The sequence below is a fragment of the Mesoplodon mirus genome (assembly GCF_964341445.2).
Source record: "Mesoplodon mirus genome assembly, chromosome: 3".
Lineage (NCBI taxonomy): Eukaryota > Metazoa > Chordata > Mammalia > Artiodactyla > Ziphiidae > Mesoplodon > Mesoplodon mirus.
The window spans coordinates 108,786,494-108,803,576 of record NC_138978.1 but is presented as its reverse complement, the minus strand read 5'-3'; the positions used below and the strand labels follow the sequence as shown (position 1 = coordinate 108,803,576).

Sequence of the window (17,083 nt, the reverse complement as noted above, 5' to 3'; positions counted from 1 at the left end):
AAAAGGTTATTTCCGGGCTTCCCTGGTGGCGCAGTGGTTGAGAGTCCGCCTGCCGATGCAGGGGACATGGGTTCGTGCCCCGGTCCGGGAAGATCCCACATGCCACGGAGCGGCTGGGCCCATGAGCCATGGCCGCTGAGCCTGTGCTCCGCAACGGGAGAGGCCAAAACAGTGAGAGGCCGCGTACCGCAAAAAAAAAAAAAAAAGCTTATTTCCAAGGCAAGGCGATGACTAAACGGGATGGGTGATCTGGGCAGCAAAGGCTGTGGGGTTCAGAGAAAGCCCCTGGGGTGTTCTCAGGCCCGTGGATGGTCAGCTCGGCTCTTCCTCCCCCCATGGACACTGGATTCTCATTGAGTAACCCTGACTTACGGGCTTGTCCATGGATTCTTGCTCTGTGAGTTTATTACTGAAAACATCTGGCACTGAGCAGCGCCTGCCTCTTTGCAGGTGTTCAATACAGGTTTGTGGGCTGAATCTTTGAGACCCACAAAGAGACAGGCTCTCTCTTTGGGTTACGTATGGCTCTCCATCCAGGGACAACCTCAGGCCTGGGGAGTGACAGCCGTATTATAAGCAGCCTCTTAGCAAACGAATATGGATTCTTAATTCTAAAACCAATTTCCAAATGCATTCAAGGAGGGCACACAGAAATGAACAGAATTAACACTGCTTACTTCCAACTGATGGCAGGAGACAGAGACACGGGGCAGCCTAATGAGAACTGATCAGGATATTCTGTCTGGAGATAATAGCAAATGTAAAATAGTGAAAACTCAGACTCTCCTTCTGGTTGCTGTCAGATTTGCGTAATAAACCTGCACTCATGCACACGCATGCACACACACACACACGTTATCTGTAAAAGTCAATTCCCCAGAGAGTCTGACCATGGCAGTGCCTACTCTCTTGTTTTTAATAATAATATTTTCCATTTAATCTCTCTTAGACTATTTGGAGGTTTTTGTCCATTCCAAACTCAAAGGGGAAAAAATTAGCATTTAGATAGGATTGCACCAGCATTAAAATCAATTGAAATGGAAACAGAGATCATGGGAGGGTTGAGATGCCTGGAGTTTTTTTTTTTTCCCTAGGATGATTCTGATATGACACATTCAGGGCATCCAGTGAATCCCTCTGCTGGTGTCAGTGATAATCATATCCACTTGGATTTGTCCCCGGTGCCTCGTTCTCACACAACTTCCTCTCCAGGTCTTCTGAGGATCACATTTCCCAAAGAGGGGACCCTCCAAGCTCCCGCTTCTCCTTCTGCAGGAATAATCAATGCAGAGGAGACACAAGGCACATATATATGGTCCTTTCTGCCCAGGACATAGAAACATGGAATGCCACTTGCTTGTCCATGGATTTGAAATACTCTCTCTAGATTCTTTACCTCGTCCCAACCTTCACATCCACACACACTTTTACTGTCACACCCTCAACCTTCCCTAACTCCAAATTCCAGACTCTCCCTGTAGCCTCCCACTTTCATGACATGTTTTAGAGGCCTAGCCTGCTTTGGCAAGCTTGGGGTCCAGAGCAGAAAGGACCCAAAGGAAACAACCTGGAGGTCACAGTCAGCAAAGCATCCCCTACTGACCACACAGGTTCTGCTTCTTCAATAAGAGATGTCTTAGCAGGGAAGCACTACACTTGCATATGATCCTCGTGTGACCAAAACAGACCCACATCCTAATTTACCGCATAGAGTCCTGTCTGCTGCCTGTTTGGGGACAGCTTCAGGATCTGTCAGCAGCATTCGGAAGTTTCCATAATCTGGTATATCGCCGATTATATTTGCTGGCGGTGAATTCTTGAGAACACAGACGGACATGCGCACTTACTGAGCTGTGTCCAGAATGCTTGTTGCCCTCAGAGCTCCTGATGAACCAGACTTACATTCTTCCTCATTTTTCCTTTTACTGCTGCTCTCCTGGACCCACCAGACCACCGGGGTGAGGCCCCTTTAGTGCTAATGTCTGTGTGCAGTTGGTGTTTTCCTGTCTTGCAAACCCACTGACCAAACTCCACACATTCCTCCCAGGGGCTCATCAGTATTCCTGTCCTGAATGCATGCCCTGCTCGGCTCTTCTGTGCCCCTGCGTCCACCCCCCTCCACCACCTCCCATTTCCATTCCAGCCTCTGAGTCTGTCCTTGGTACCTCTCTACCCAGGGGAGTAACTTTGATTCTTTTCTCCCATAGGAAGATGATTTGAACGGGATCCACATTGTGGCCTTTGCGGAGAGAAGTGATCCAGGTAGGAAGCCCCCTGTCTGCTCCTGTGCACCTTAAGCCTGACTGACCTCTCACCTTTGTCAGCCCTCACCCTGTCTTCCGTCACTTCCAGTTTTTCCGCAACCACAAGGTATCGGGCGCCCCCTGGTGGTCACCTGTTAGGGACGACTCCACTTTCCAACGTGCACACAGCTAACAGAACGTTGAACCTCATTCTGCCTACCTGCCCAACTAGGAAGAAGCACCAAGTACTGAGGTTGAGGATATTAAAACGTCCTAGCTTTAAGGATGTGTGTGTGTGTGTAAACATCTGTTCACATTTAAAGTTCATTTACCAATGTTGTGACCTAGCCTATGTGAATCACAATCCTACCTTAAAATAACAATCATGTACCCTTTGGTCTGAAAAATATTGTCTGTGCTTAGGAAACTTCATAGAAAATATTCCCCCAAATAATGAGAACTAGGCAGAACTAGCAGCTTATTTCTAAAGTACAAAATGACCCTATAAATGGATGTGTAATTTTGTTTTATTTTGGAACTTTTTCCTGGTTTCACTCTTTTTAACGCCAGTGGAAAGTGAAGTGCAGGAAAAATTAATTTTGCAGGTGGTAAAATGCCGGGTCTCTTCAGCAGTGCTCTGTGAATAAAGGGTCCCCAAAGGGAGGTGTAAGTGGTGATTCTGAAGTGTGTTTTGGAAGACCTGGGACAATCCAGAATGCAACCAGAGAAGGCAGGGAACTTCCTTTAGGATGGCTAAGCAGTCAGGCTTTGGACTATGAGGTGCCTGGGCAGGGATTCCCAACCTGATAGTGCCACAAAGCCACCTGGGGCTGACTGAAACAGGACCTTCAGACACCTGTCAGTTCACGGGGCTCTGAGGCAAGTGCTGATGCACCGTGGGGTTGGGAACCACTGTTCCAGGTAAGATACAATTGTGTCGTATTTTCCTAGGACCTCAGCCTCTTATACATTCATAGGGACAGGTGAGGAAACAAAGGGTCAGAGAAGTTCAACAAACTGCCCAAGAGGGCACAATGAGCTAGAGGGAGGCCATGAAGGAGGGACAGATTGTCTCATTCATCAATATATACCTGGTTCTTGCCCATGCCTTGACACATAGTAAATGCTCAATAAATGCCTGCGGGCAGATGATTAGATAGGCAGATGACTGACTGAGACTGAGCCCAATTCTTCACTGTCTGACCAGTAGTTTTTTGGGTTTTGTTCTGTTTTCTGGTAACACACTATCAGCCTCCATAGTTTCTTACAGGCTGAAACCCAAAGGTTTTATCATGCAATTTTTAAAATTGAGATATAATCCACATACCATAAGATTCACCTTTTTAAAGTGTGCAATTCAGCAGTTTCAGTATGTTCAGAAAATTGTGCAAACATCACCACTCTCTAATTCCAGAACATTTTCATCACCTCAGAAAAATCCCATACCCATTAGCAGCCATTCCTATTCCCTTCTCCCCCGCCCCCTGGCAACCACTTAATGTACTTTCTGTCTCTATGGATTTGACTGTTCTGGATATTTCATATAAATGGAACCATGTAATATGTGGCCTTTTGTGCTTGGCATCTTTCACTCAGCATAATGTTTTCAGTATTCATCTCTATGTAGTATGTATCAATAATTCATTCCTTTTTAGGGCCAAATAATATTCCATTGTATGAAAAACAAATGTATGCTGGAAATTATCTGAAAGCTTCCTTCTCCCTTTTTTTCATTAATTTTTTGAATGTCCATTGATATCCCAGCTTTCCTATCATTGACTTGCAGATTTGGAAAAACTCTTCAAGAAAATCTAGCCTGCATCCAAAAAAAAAAAAATACCAGTATGCTTCCAGCTTTTTTCCACAGATTCTGGCCACCCCTCAGCCCCTGGAGAAGAAAATAGCAAAGAAAGCCAGTTGCCCAAGGTTTACAAGCTATAATCAAACAGAATGGGATCCCTGGTGTTGTGTGAACAGAGATGAGATCGCCATCAGCAGCAGCCTGCTGGCCAGACTCCAGGGGGCTTCCTCCCCCGCCCTCTCTCCCCCCTCCCCTCCCCCTCCCAGGATTGCAGGGAGGCCTGTCTGGCTTTCTGGAACAATGGAACAAAGAGGCCTCCGAGAGGTTGCAAGAACCTGTTTGACCGAGATTGCTGCTGTAATGAATCAAGCTCCAGAAACTACTTCCACCTCCTCCCTGCACAAACACCCCTGGGCCCGAAGCTGTGTCTTGCCCCAAAGGAGCCCAAGCTGGGGCTTGTTACTGGGAAGCTGGAAGAAATGCGCTAGGGGTGGGGGGAGGGGGAGGAGCTCACAGCATCTTTCCTGGGGGGGGTGGCGGGGGAGGGGGGGAGGGGTAGCGGGGGCGGGGGGCCTGGCCTGCTCAGGGCTGGGAAAGGGAAAGGCTTTTCCGTGAAAGTCCCTGACTCTGCGACTAGTCAGTCATTACTCTCAGGTCACTGATGTGTAACCAAGCCAGAGGGGCCTGGCTGCAGGACTAGGAATTTCATTCCTACCCAGACAGTACTTCCTCATATACCTTGCTTTTGCTAACAAGCTACATGTGGCCCACTGCGCCAACCAAACCCCTCGCCAAAGAAAATGGGTCATACATCCAGGAAAATAATACAGCTCTCCTTAAAGAGCTAACAGTCTGGAGGAACTGTGCTGTGAGCTTTATGGAGGTGGTCCTATTTGGTCCCTAAAGCCACCCTGTGATATATGCATAATAATTATCATCCCAGCATCAGATGAGAAAAGTGATTCTTAAGGGTTAAATGACTTGCCCAAATCACTCGATGTATCCAAGCCAAGATTCAAATTCTATCAGGCTTTCTTGACCTCTGAATTCATTATGATTCTGAGGAAGAAGGTGATGATGATGGTGACTTGCTGTATGCTTAGGTGACATAGCAACCCCATGTGGGAGGTGCTACTTTTATTCCCACTTTACAACTGATGAAGCTGAGGCCCAGAGCAGCTGACTGGCTGGGAAGCACTGGAGCTGGAATTAAGCTCAGCGCTGTCTGGCTCCCCAGCCGCACCCTGAACCACAAGGCCCTGCCTTGTGTCTGCCGGTCCTTCGGAGTACTACCCCTGAGGACGTCTGGGTGACCATTTAGCCTGCCCTCCTTCCTCTCTGCTGTCCTTTACCACCCCCTGCACCTCCAACATTTGAAAGACCCAGAGAAGTTCAACGACGCGCTTGAGATCACACGGTTAGAGGCACAGCGGACACAGGAGCTTAGATTTCTGGTTGGCTCCTCTGGTCACTGTCCATCTGACCACACTACCGTCTCCAGGACTCCCCAGCCAGCTGCAGGCTCTGGGCATGCGCAAAGCCGCTGCAAGGAATCGGGGCGGAGGGAGCCGAGAGAGCAGGAGAAAGAAGAGGGAGTGAGGAGAGCGAGCGGAGCCATCTGGAAGCTTGAGCGCCCGATCAATGAAGAAAAGTCAAACTTCCTCCCCACTGATGTTTCCGATTTTGGAATCTACGATTTTTCAGCAGCAGCAATAACAAAGGTCTGAGTGACTCGGGTCTCCCAAGGACTCTCACAGCGGTTCTGACATTCGCAGCCGAGAGCCTGTGTTCAGGGATTGCAGTGTCTGCTCTCCGGCCCTGAGCGTAATCGCTAGGTCTCTTCTGCGGTGAGCTCTCATCCCCGTTGCCCCTGCAGGCGGGCCTGGCTGGGAAGGACATTTCCAGCTCTCTGGTCTTGCCCGGTGCCCTGTGGTGCGGCCCGGCTTCCTCTTCCACAGCCTCCTCTCAGCTCCTGCGCTCAGAATGCCGCCAGAGCTACTGTTTGACAGGTTTGAAAATGAACTAGTCTCCCCCGCCGCCCCCAGATGTGTCTGCATCAGGCTGACGTCTTCTTTAGAACAGTCGGAACGGTTCACAAAGTGGCGTTTCTACGTGAGCGCATGCTGGATGGATATCCTCCAAGGGCACTGGCAATATTAGCACTAACAAGCTGGAAATGCGCGAACCGGCTGCCGTCTGCGCCTGTGGAACACAACCAGTGAGGGCCCCCGAATCAAAGTCTCCAAGCCCTTGTTCCAACCGAGTTTCAACAGCCTCGGTTTCTTGGAAAATGTTTTTGACACCTGTTGCCTCAAATAGGCAACTGCTTAACTGAGCTTCCAAATTTAAATTTGATTTGTCAAATTTAAAATTTGGTTCTTGCTAAATGCTAAACGTAGTTCCGGCCCTTAAATATCAGCACATTTAATCTTCACAGCTGCCCTATTGTATGCAGTAGGTACTGTCACTATCATCTTCCCCGATATGCAGATAGGGAAACAAAGGCATGGAGAAGTTAAGTAGCATCCCCAGGTCATGTGACTAATCACTGGTAGAACTGGGATCCCAGCCCAGGCAGTCCAGCCCCAAGCCCAAGCTCTATAACTACCACCTATGCTCCTCTGTATTGCAAAGCTGTACCGCTGGACTTTTCCACCAATGCTGGGCCCTGAGAGCTAGGAGACACAGCAGAGAAGAAGGGCTGTAGTAAGGAGTGTCAGGGTGTTCTGATGTCGCAGGTGCCATCTCAGGACCATGGGGCCCACACAATGTCCCCCTGTTCTAAGTGGATGTCTCACCCTAACAGGTGCCTGGGTGACTCTCCTTGTCTGGGAGGTGCTCCCAACCTTGTCCTCCCTAGGCTCCCAAACGGCCCAGCTTCAGATGCCATGCCGCAGCTTTCTGAGACTTCCACACTTACTGAGTGGGCCTGTCTGTGAGGGGACCTCTCAGGTGACTGCCCTCCACACCTTCGTGTCCCAGCACCTGGCCCTGGGTCTAATACATGTGGACACTCAGAACATTCCTGCCGATGAAAAAATGAATCCCTCTCATTAACATTTGAAATGAATTAAATGTTGATGGAGTGGGAAAGAAAGACAGAAAATCTTTGCAGTTTCTTCTGCAAATGCCACACATGGTAACAGCAGTATCATTTTTATTTATTTATTTATTTTTTTGTGGTACGCCGGCCTCTCACTGTTGTGGCCTCTCCCGTTGCGGAGTACAGGCTCCGGACGCGCAGGCTCAGCGGCCATGGCTCACGGGCCCAGCCGCTCCATGGCATGTGGGATCCTCCCGGACCGGGGCACGAACCCGTGTCCCCTGCATCGGCAGGCAGACTCTCAACCACTGTGCCACCAGGGAAGCCCGCAGCGGTATCATTATTATCAATGAGCCCCCAAGGTAATAAGGGAGCTGTTTTCTCCATCTTCAGACGATGAGATGGAAGCCCCAGAGAGGTTAAGTGACCCGTGCAGGGTCTTCAAACCCCAGACACAACTTCCAAGCTGCGTGATGCCTGCTTATGTGTGTCGTCTGCTATAGAAGCAATAGCCACAGGATCGGGCCAAACAGCCCGGCTTCCCAAGCCTAGGCCTGTCTCCAGGGGTGAGACCCCGACTCCCAAAACTGCACATGGTGTGGCGGCAGGGAGGGTCTTTCAGTGCCTTTATGGAATGAACACCACCAGTCCCCGAGGTTGGGTCCAGAGGATGGTGTAAGAGCCTGGTGGGCAGCACGCTGAGGGCTTGGGCCTGTTACTTCGGGGCCACTGCTTGGTCTGAGACACACGTGTCTCTGCCAGACAGGCCTTGGCTCCTGACATGGCTGCGACTGGCCTGGAACTGGTCCCCCAGGGCTTGTGCAGCCTCATTCCCACCAGGCTCTCTCTGCCTGGGAAGGAGGAGAGCATAATCACCGGTTTCCCCTCCCACAGGATGTGATTCCCAGAGGTCTCTGGCTTGCCGTGGGAAACCTGGCCCATCCTGAGCCCTCGACCCTGGGTCGTGGGATCTCAGGGTCCAGGCCCGTGTGGCAGGGACAGAGTCACAGCTTTCACATCACCGGGCCCCTCTTCTTTAGTTAGGGCCATCTCTGAGATTCCAGGCGCACTCAGGGAAATCGCTGAGACAGCCAACCAAACAGGCTGTAGCTGGCGAGTGTGTGGCTTAGCGGCAGGTTAGAAGGAGGGGAAGGGACCCTGACTACTCCGGGGGAGGGCAGGGGCCGGCCACCAGCCCCCTTCTCCACCCGGGTGTCTCCCCATGCCCCTGCCCTTGCTTCCTTCACATTGAAGCTTTCACACTGGGCACTGGGATCTCAAGCACAAATTCGAGCAAGAAGATGCAGCAGTTTTGGTAGGCATGTGGAGACCACAGATGGATTGTGGAAACGGCTCTCGACCTGCAGACCAAAGACCTGAGTTAGAATCCTAGCTCTGCCACTTGCTGGCGTGCGATGCTGGGCAAGTCAAGTACTCTCCCTGTGTCTCAACTTCATCCTCTTTAAAATGGAGATGAAAACATCTTCCTAACCTCCATCAGGACTAGATGTGAAGATTAAATACAAAAGGACTCAGTAGCCAGTAGCCAGTAAATGCTCAAGAAATACTCATAAAATCAAAGTTGGGCTACATGATCGCAGACTTCCTGCATGTAAAGAACAATGTCCTGTGTTCATAAAGGAAGAAGTTGGGAGATGAACTTCTTGAGAAAAAAGGAGATTTCAGCTGGATGCAAGAAAACGACTCTTGTCTGTCTGGGTTATTGACTCTATAGTGGACCTTTAGGGAGGTCCAAGGGGCTCAGCCCTGGAAACATTCAAGAGAGAAGACAGACAAATGTTCTCGGTGGGGCTATACAGCTGTCTGAATCTGTGGGATGTTTGGGAGTCCCTTCTGGCTTTGAAAATGGCTGCTTCTCTAACTAATGACTGCAGAGAATCGTCCTCTAGTTTCAATGGTGAAATAACTGCTAGCCTACAAATTTCAAAATAATATTTCCTCTTTTTTCTTAACCTACCTCTGAAAAAAATTATGGGCTATTCCTTTTGAGAGCTACATGGCCACAATCTTAAAAGTCCTCTTAGCTGGGTATATCACTGATAAAGGAAACTTTTATCACTGATAAAAGTCATTAATTTCAAACTCATTCATTCATTCATATAATTGCAACTGTGAACTGTCTTCTGCTTCACATTCAATTACAAAAGCGAAATGTGGCTTCCTACACCTGCCTTCCTGGTCAAAAAGGGAGGGTCCACAGCAGATGTGTCCCTTTTCCAGCTCACCTGTTTTACAAAGAAATAGTTACTGTCCCTAAGAGGAAACTGAACTTCTAACTTAAAATGTTAGCGACTGAATCCATGTGAGGCCAGTGTGACTGCCTTAATTCCGCTTTTCCAGATGAATGAGAATCCATTCCAACAGGTGTATATTCAAGGCTGGGGAATAATGGGGGGAACGGTATGGGGCTTGTGAGCCTTGGATCAGGAAAATCCAGATTAGCTTAATGACTTTAAAACAAAGTAATTAAACCGTGCTTTAACCATGTACTGAGGCGAGGTTCTCATAGTCATACCACCTGGTACAGCCACCCCTGCAGATTTCAGTCACTGAGTCAGCAACAGGGGCCAGAAGGAATAGCTCCATGATACACCACCTCCTGGCGTAACTGCCTGGGAGTATGTCTTCTCTGACACACGGGGCCGCGACTGTGTCTAACCGCCCCCTTGTGCCCAGATCATTGCACTTAAGACATATGCATTGAATGAACAGATGAGTGGCCAGGTTCCTTGTATTCAAGCAGAAGAATGTCAGAGCATTTCAGAAGAATAATGGCTAAACCTTACTATGTGCCATAGAGACACTAACACATTTAACTAACAGTCATTCTATGAAATAGGTACTATTATTATCATCCCCATTTTACAGTTGAGAAACCAAGACATTAAATAACTTGCCCTAAGTCACATTCTAAATGGCAGACCCAGGATTTGGACTGTTTGCCCCAAGTGCCCGTGTGTTTGAACATCATGCTGGGCTCCCTCCCTAAAGAACAGGTTCTGTTCTGTTCTTGGAAATATTCAGGGATGCAGAAGGATTATGCCCATTATAAAATCCATCATCCTGAGCACCGAAAAGCTGCCCTTGACTCCGGAAGAAACTTCCCCAGCTTTTGTCAACTCAATTATTAATTTATTCTGGGCACGTTTTTTGAGCTTTCCTTGCTCCTCCATAGACACAAAGAGCATCCTCCTCACAAAAACTTTTTGTATTCTTGAAAACAGGCATTAAGCCACAATTTTGACTTCTCTTGTTTATGTGAAAACTCCAATCCATTTGATGTTTCTTGCAGGACTCAGTTTTTGTTCCTTCAATCTTTCTCTTTTCATCTCCAAACCTGCTCTAAAACATAGAAACGATCCCTGTATGTACATTCTTATTCACAAATCCCGTTATGTGGGTTTTTCCGTCAGAAAACCACAGCGCCATCTTGTGTGTTTGGCTTCTGTGCAGATCTTCTCCCTCTACAACACTGTGCCTAGACAGTTTCTGCCTTCCCTTTATGTGAGTTAGTCTTTTGCACTTCACGTTTACTTTCTACCTGAATTCGGGTCTGTGTGGTTGGATGTCATCCTCTTTGTGAATTTCCGATTTGTCACATGTGATTCTCCTCTCCCAGAGTACTGGCAGCATCACCTTATTTATTGCCATCCGTCTCTTCTCGGCTGCTGAAAGCAGTCACTGAAGCTGTTGAGGAGAAATCCCCTGTTGCAGTCTGTGTATAATGATACTTAAATCCACAGATAACCCAGGTGGCACCATAGTCCCTGTCCTGTGACATGGCGACACACCCAGAGAAGGAAGATCCATAGTGTCCAAGTAGCAGCAGCCAGTGGCACTCTGGAGGGACTTGACTTTCTCAGCCACACATCAGGCAGCAAGAAGAATATCCCTACCTCCACCCCCATCTCCACCCCAACCCCTACAGTAATAGATAATGAGCACTAAAACACAAGGCCCCATCCATCTCAAGTGTCTGTCCTACAATCAAATTTGTCATATAGTTCAGAGCATAGATGGAAAAATCACCTAGGTCACCCGGATCTCTGCTGGAGTGGGCTGCCGGCCATAACGACCCTCTTCTATACTAGCAGGGTAGCTCTGCCTTCCAGGTAACAAGGCCTGAGGGGGCCTAGTCTGAATCTTTAGTGTGATTCAGCTACAGTTAAAGAGACTACACCCACTCAAAGCAGAGCTCCTAAGAAGAGTGTGCATTTTGCCTAGAATATGTTAAGTATGAGAAAGTGCAGAGAAAAACCTTTCCCAAGAGGCCCCAGGTAGCCAAACAAAGGCTAGGGTGCCTGGAGAGAGGAGAGGTGTGTCCAACAGAGGCCACAGAGAGGGGCTTAGAATGGCTGGGGCCCCCATCAAAAGAAGGAAACTTTTACAAAGAAAGAGCAGTTGTCGTACTGAATTTCTAAATAGTGAGTGAGTTAGTTGCTTATATAGAAGGTAAATTTCAGGCCACAAATCCATCTATGCAAGAGATACAACTTTATTTTCTAGAACTGAACCTAAATTTTACTACTGGATGGAGGAAACTGGGTCTGACAATTAATGGTCTCCCCTCCCCCACCTACCGTCCCTCGGGATCTGGTGTCTTGCTGGTTCTCAGGTATGATGGGTGAAGTGTGCATCTGGTCAGAGTTATCATCATCACCTATCCATGCTGGCATCTGCAGAGAAGTCCGTCATTCTGTCTGGACTCTAGCTTTATGCCAGGGTCACCACTGGTCCCCTTCATCCCAACCGCTGGACATCTTCAGATCTGCCCCCTCCACTAGCCTTGTCCGTGTTCCTCAAAACCACAGAGAACTCGGTGGGGCCTCCTTACACTCTTCTCTGCCCTAGTGCTCCTGCACCAGAGGATTCGCCAAGAGAATCTGAGGTCTTTCCATTTTCATGAGTTTTAAAACAAAGCACGAATCCCCTATACTCTGGGACTCCCTGAAACTGTGGAGTTTCTCTACATGGACACATGGGCTTGCTTTCGAGCATGTGCACATGTACACACAAACACATACACACAGGCACAGAGCTTATTCTCAGGGACTTGCCAGAATCCAAACTCTTTGCTTCTAGCTGGGAGTGGAGCAGTGATGCTGAGGGTTTAGGCTATCCTTTCTCTTACTGAACATTCTTCCAAAATTTTTGTCTATGATATAAAGTTCATCTTTCTCATTTCTTCAAGATTTAGGCTGTCTGTGCTCTTGAAGCTATGAGTTGGTCTTTTGAGGCTTGTCTCTGCTTTTCTTATGAATCATCCCTCCCCTGGGGGGCAATGAATGCTTCGAATTGAATAAAGGGATGGCAGAGCATGCAGGGAAATGGTGACGAGGGGAGGGAACCCTATTTACTATCTCAAAGCTTTGAAACCAACTGTCAGTCAGAAGCCCACTTAGTCTGAAGGTTATAGGAACTCCAGTTTGTAGAAAACTGAGGATCCAGGCTAAATGTTCTTGCTCCATAGAGCAAATGCTATGGGGAACCCTCAGGGATAGTATCAATAAATTATCAGTTTTAAGAGATGGCACAGAGTACTGAGGACCGGACAGGAGTTTCTCTGTTCTGGGGTTGCACTTTCTGATGCAAGGCTGGTCAATTTTCATATGCAATTTAGCAAATGGAACTTAGCTTTCAGTTACAACCAGACACTTCCCTGGGAAACTTTCAATTTCTTTATTCAAAATGTTTATTGTTTCCTTTGAATAAACTACTTTGTGGCTGGAGTTCTCATCTGACTCATTTTATAGAATAATCCTATAATTGAGGGTATGCACCAAATGGTCTAAGAAACACTTGTGGAAAAACGGCACTCTGCTCTCCACATTAGAAGCCATATATGCACAGGGCTTACTCAACCTTCTTGAATCCTGCTTCAGATGGCTACGAGTTCCTGGAGATCCTGAAGCAGGTTGCTCGGGACAACACGGACAACCCTGACCTGAGCATTGTATGGATCGACCCAGATGACTTTCCTCTGGTGAGTGGCTCAGACTGGGGCCCCATCCTTGGCCACCTTCACAGCCTCATGTTTGTGTTTAGTGTGAGACCTGGATGCATGAAGGAGGATGTGAAATAGGAGGGGCACTTGCAGAAGCTCAGTGGCTGTCCCCACACACTGTGGGAGATCTTAGCCCCTGGGGCAACATAAAACTTAGGGCCTGGTGCCTACCTGACATGGTTAGACTTATTATTCTCACCCCCTAGAGGCCAGAAGTCCTTCTGCAGGGCCCACTCAAGGGTGTTGGGTGAAAATCTTCTGCCAGCAGCTCCATAGCTCCCCATCACCCCCCCACCACACCACCCCTTGCTATAACCTCTTTCATTTTCTGGGTGGGGACCATCGCTCTGAGGCAACCTGAGTTACTAAGTAATAAATGTTCAGAGATGAACATTTTGCATAGAGTTAAGAACAACCTCTGCTGGAAATTCCCTGGCAGTCCAGCGGTTAGGGCTCTGCACTTCCTCTGCAGGGTGCACAGGTTCAGTCCCTGGTGAGAGAACTAAGACCCTGCAAGCCTCGCAGCCAAGAAAAAAAAACCCTCAGGGAGGGCAGAGACCCTGCCTGTCTTGTTCAGCATGTTCTCCCAGGTCCTTAAAGCCCAAACTCTTGCTGGGTCAGTGATCAATGGCCAGGAATCCTTGATTATGCTTTGTTTTAAAGAGAATAAACAGAATTTGTACAGTACATGAGCCCAGTGGTAATGATAGTGAGGGTAGCTAATATACTATCTGCCTAGAACGATGGTAAATTCTTTCCATGCATCATCTCGTCCCATCCTCTCAACAACCCTGTGAAGTACAGACTATTATAATCCCTATCTTACAGGTGAAAAGAATGACAGCTGGAGAGGTTAAAGCTGTAAGTGGTAGATATACTCTTCCAGTCCCCATGAGACCATATAATTGTCTGGGAGACTTTTTTTTCTTTCTTTCTTTCTTTTTTTTTTTTTTTTTTTTTGGCTGTGTTGGGTCTTAGTTGCGGCACGCAGGATCTACACTGAGGCATGCAGGATCTTTTCCTTGCGGCGTGCGGGCTTCTCTCCAGTTGCGGCACACGGGCTTCTTCTCTAGCGAGTTTCTCTCTAGTTGTGGTGTGCAGGTTTTTCTCTCTCTAGTTGTGGCACGCGGGCTCCAGAGCACGAGGGCTCTGCAGTTTTGCGGCACGCGGGCTCTCTCGTTGAGGCGTGAGAGCTCAGTAGTTGTGGCACGAGGGCCCAGTTGCCCTGCAGCATGTGGGATCTTAGTTCCCCGACCAGGGATTGAACCTGAGCCCCCTGCATTGGAAGGCGGATTCTTCACCACTGGACCCCCAGGGAAGTCCCATGTTTGGGAGACTTTCTACCACTGAATATCTCCATTTTCTTAGCCCCATGGCCCCTTACATTTTTAGTCCTGCCCTAGTCAGAGATTAGTCCTCATGGAACCCAAGTCTGGCTGAATGAAGAAGCCCTCTTCTTACTCGTGTGCCCACTTACAGCACACCACTGCTTTCCCGGGCATCTCACGAGCAGAGTGGTGCAAAGTAAGGGACTTTTAAGTGAGACATTGCAAGAGAGGTGGAGGGAAATGGCTCTTTCACCACACATAAACTGTAAAAGAGCCACAAGTAACTTGGGAATCAGCTTTGGACTATCTCTGTAATATTCTTCCTTACAGCTGTAGAAGCTTTTATATTACATGCTTTCACAGTTTGTGTTATGACTTTTTTTTTCATGTTTATTTAAAGTGCTGAACGCTGGGGCCAAGTCTTCAATTTCCTCAGTGCCCACAGCTGTTTTGGAGACCTTTAACCAATGGTGACCTAATTACTGTGATGGGATGGCAGGTGGGTCCAGCCACAAAAAGTGGCTTTAACAGGGAATGCCTTCTGCCTGCTGTCTAATTTTATTTCTTGTTGCTACAGCTTGTTGCTTATTGGGAAAAGACTTTCAAGATTGACCTATTCAAGCCACAGATTGGAGTGGTGAATGTTACAGATGTGAGTATACCTCATGAAAGTTTGCTCGGATACCCTCAGCCTGCGCTGGTTTCTGCCATGCAGCCCAGACTATGAGATCACATATAGGAGTCTGGCCCCGTGTGAAATGAGCAGGACCCTTGGCCTTGCCAAAGCTCAGGAGACTTGCTAGTGTGGCCCAGTCCTAGTCTGAGCCGGTCCCAGACTATTGTTCCATGGTTCTCTTCCATGGGCACATTTCCTTGCTTTTGGAGCCAGCCTAACCTGGTTCACTGACTATTTAGAACTTTCCACACAAGTAAACTATCCTGTATTTTCTTCCAAAGCCCAACAAGGTCTCTTTACACAAGGGAACCCACACCAGGAGTTGTTATTGCTCAATGGGTGATGGGGCAGCTGTGGTCCAGAAGCCCATGGAGGCAATCACCATTGTGTGTGTGTGTGTGTGTGTGTGTGTTCATGAATATATGGATATATATGATATATAGGATCTATATGAAACTTCTGGTAGGACAGCCATGAAACTACCACCAATGAGACTAGGGATGGGGTTAGGGCAGCCAGAAATACTTTTGCTTTTCACCTTGTATCCTACTGTTCTGTTTTAAAATGTTTTAACTTAAGCAGAATTTTAAATTATTATTTTTTATTATTATTATTAATTTTAAAAGTAGTTTACAAAATAAAGAAATGTAGAATTTCCCAGGTGACTGAACATCTACCAACAGGGTAAAAGGACATTGCTAACTGGCTATATATACATACAATAGAAAAAAATATATATATATGCAATGGAATACACCTTTCCTTTTATGTTGCACAAACAGGATACTACACACACCATTCTGCAACTAAGCATTTCCATTTAACAGTGTGCACATATTCCTGATAAGCGTAAGTGACCTGGAGCCCACTCAGCACAGCTGCTTGGAACCCCCTGGCCTTGCTGATCCTTCGTGCACTCACTCATTCTGTCTCTGGCTGCAGGCTGACAGTGTCTGGATGGAGATTCCAGATGGTGATGACCTGCCCACAGCTGAGGAGCTGGAAGACTGGATTGAGGATGTGCTTTCTGGGAAGATAAACACTGAGGATGATGACAACGAAGATGAAGAGGATGAAGAGGATGACGACGACAATGATGATGATGACAATGACAATTCTGACGAAGAGGATGATGATGACAGTAATGACGATGATGACTAGCCCCCAACTCCAGATGATTTTCATGAAAACAAAAGCACAGCTACCCACCACCATGTAGACAGCACAAGGTAGCAGCAAGCAGCCCTGGCCCACGTCCAGCCAGCTCCTTTCCCTTTTCCAACATCTCTTTTCCCACTTCCTTCTCATCAGGAGATGTGCAACTCAGCAAATGCCTTTCTAAATCCAGCAATCCCACTCAGCAAGAACAGTGGGGAATTTTTCCCATGTCGACGGTCTTGATTGTCATGAAAAAACTCTCGTTCTTTGCCAGATCATCAGTGGCCATGGCAGTGCCCGAATCTGGCAGTCTGGGGAGAGCAATCCCCTAACACCTTGACTCAAATTTACTTGTTGTCTTTGACTATGGCAGTAACAGAATTCACAGCTTGCTAACTCACAAGCATGGTGTGACCTTATAACCAGAGCCCGGGGAAGACACACAATCCATTTAGCCCCCATGCCTACAACATCAGTTAGGATCCCTCCTAAAGCCAAGAGGATCCCTCTTAGGGAAGGCTCAGGCTTGGAAACAAGTTTATAAATCAGCTTCTCATGGTTCTATTAAACTTATTTTAAGTGTAGGTCTGACCATTATGAACTCAGATCCAAACCTTTGGATGGCTATTGAGAGGTAGGTCTTGAAAAACATGTGTACTGATGTCACCATCATTTCTAGTATATTAGGATACTGGGATGGGAGGTTGATTTGCTCTCTGAACTTCCCTCTAGGTGAGTGTCTCGCATAGACACACAGGGGTTTGTTTTCATTCTTTCTGATGGCTTTAGGTCTCTGATTGGGTCAGCTG

The 17,083-nt window shown here is 47.6% G+C and overlaps 1 protein-coding gene across 1 annotated transcript in view; it reads left to right on the top strand.

Moving 5' to 3' along the window:
* CASQ2 (calsequestrin 2) overlaps nucleotides 1–16,277 on the top strand; it is a gene marked incomplete at its 3' end in the record, with an annotated part of 62,923 nt that extends 46,646 nt beyond the window's left edge. Inside the window, exons 8-11 of the mRNA XM_082615084.1 lie at nucleotides 2,208–2,262; nucleotides 12,991–13,091; nucleotides 15,018–15,092; nucleotides 16,059–16,277. Of these exons, the coding sequence (XP_082471210.1) occupies nucleotides 2,208–2,262; nucleotides 12,991–13,091; nucleotides 15,018–15,092; nucleotides 16,059–16,277 (450 nt within the window). The remainder of the gene's footprint in view (nucleotides 1–2,207; nucleotides 2,263–12,990; nucleotides 13,092–15,017; nucleotides 15,093–16,058) is intronic.
* Between the last annotated feature and the right edge of the window lie 806 nt (nucleotides 16,278–17,083).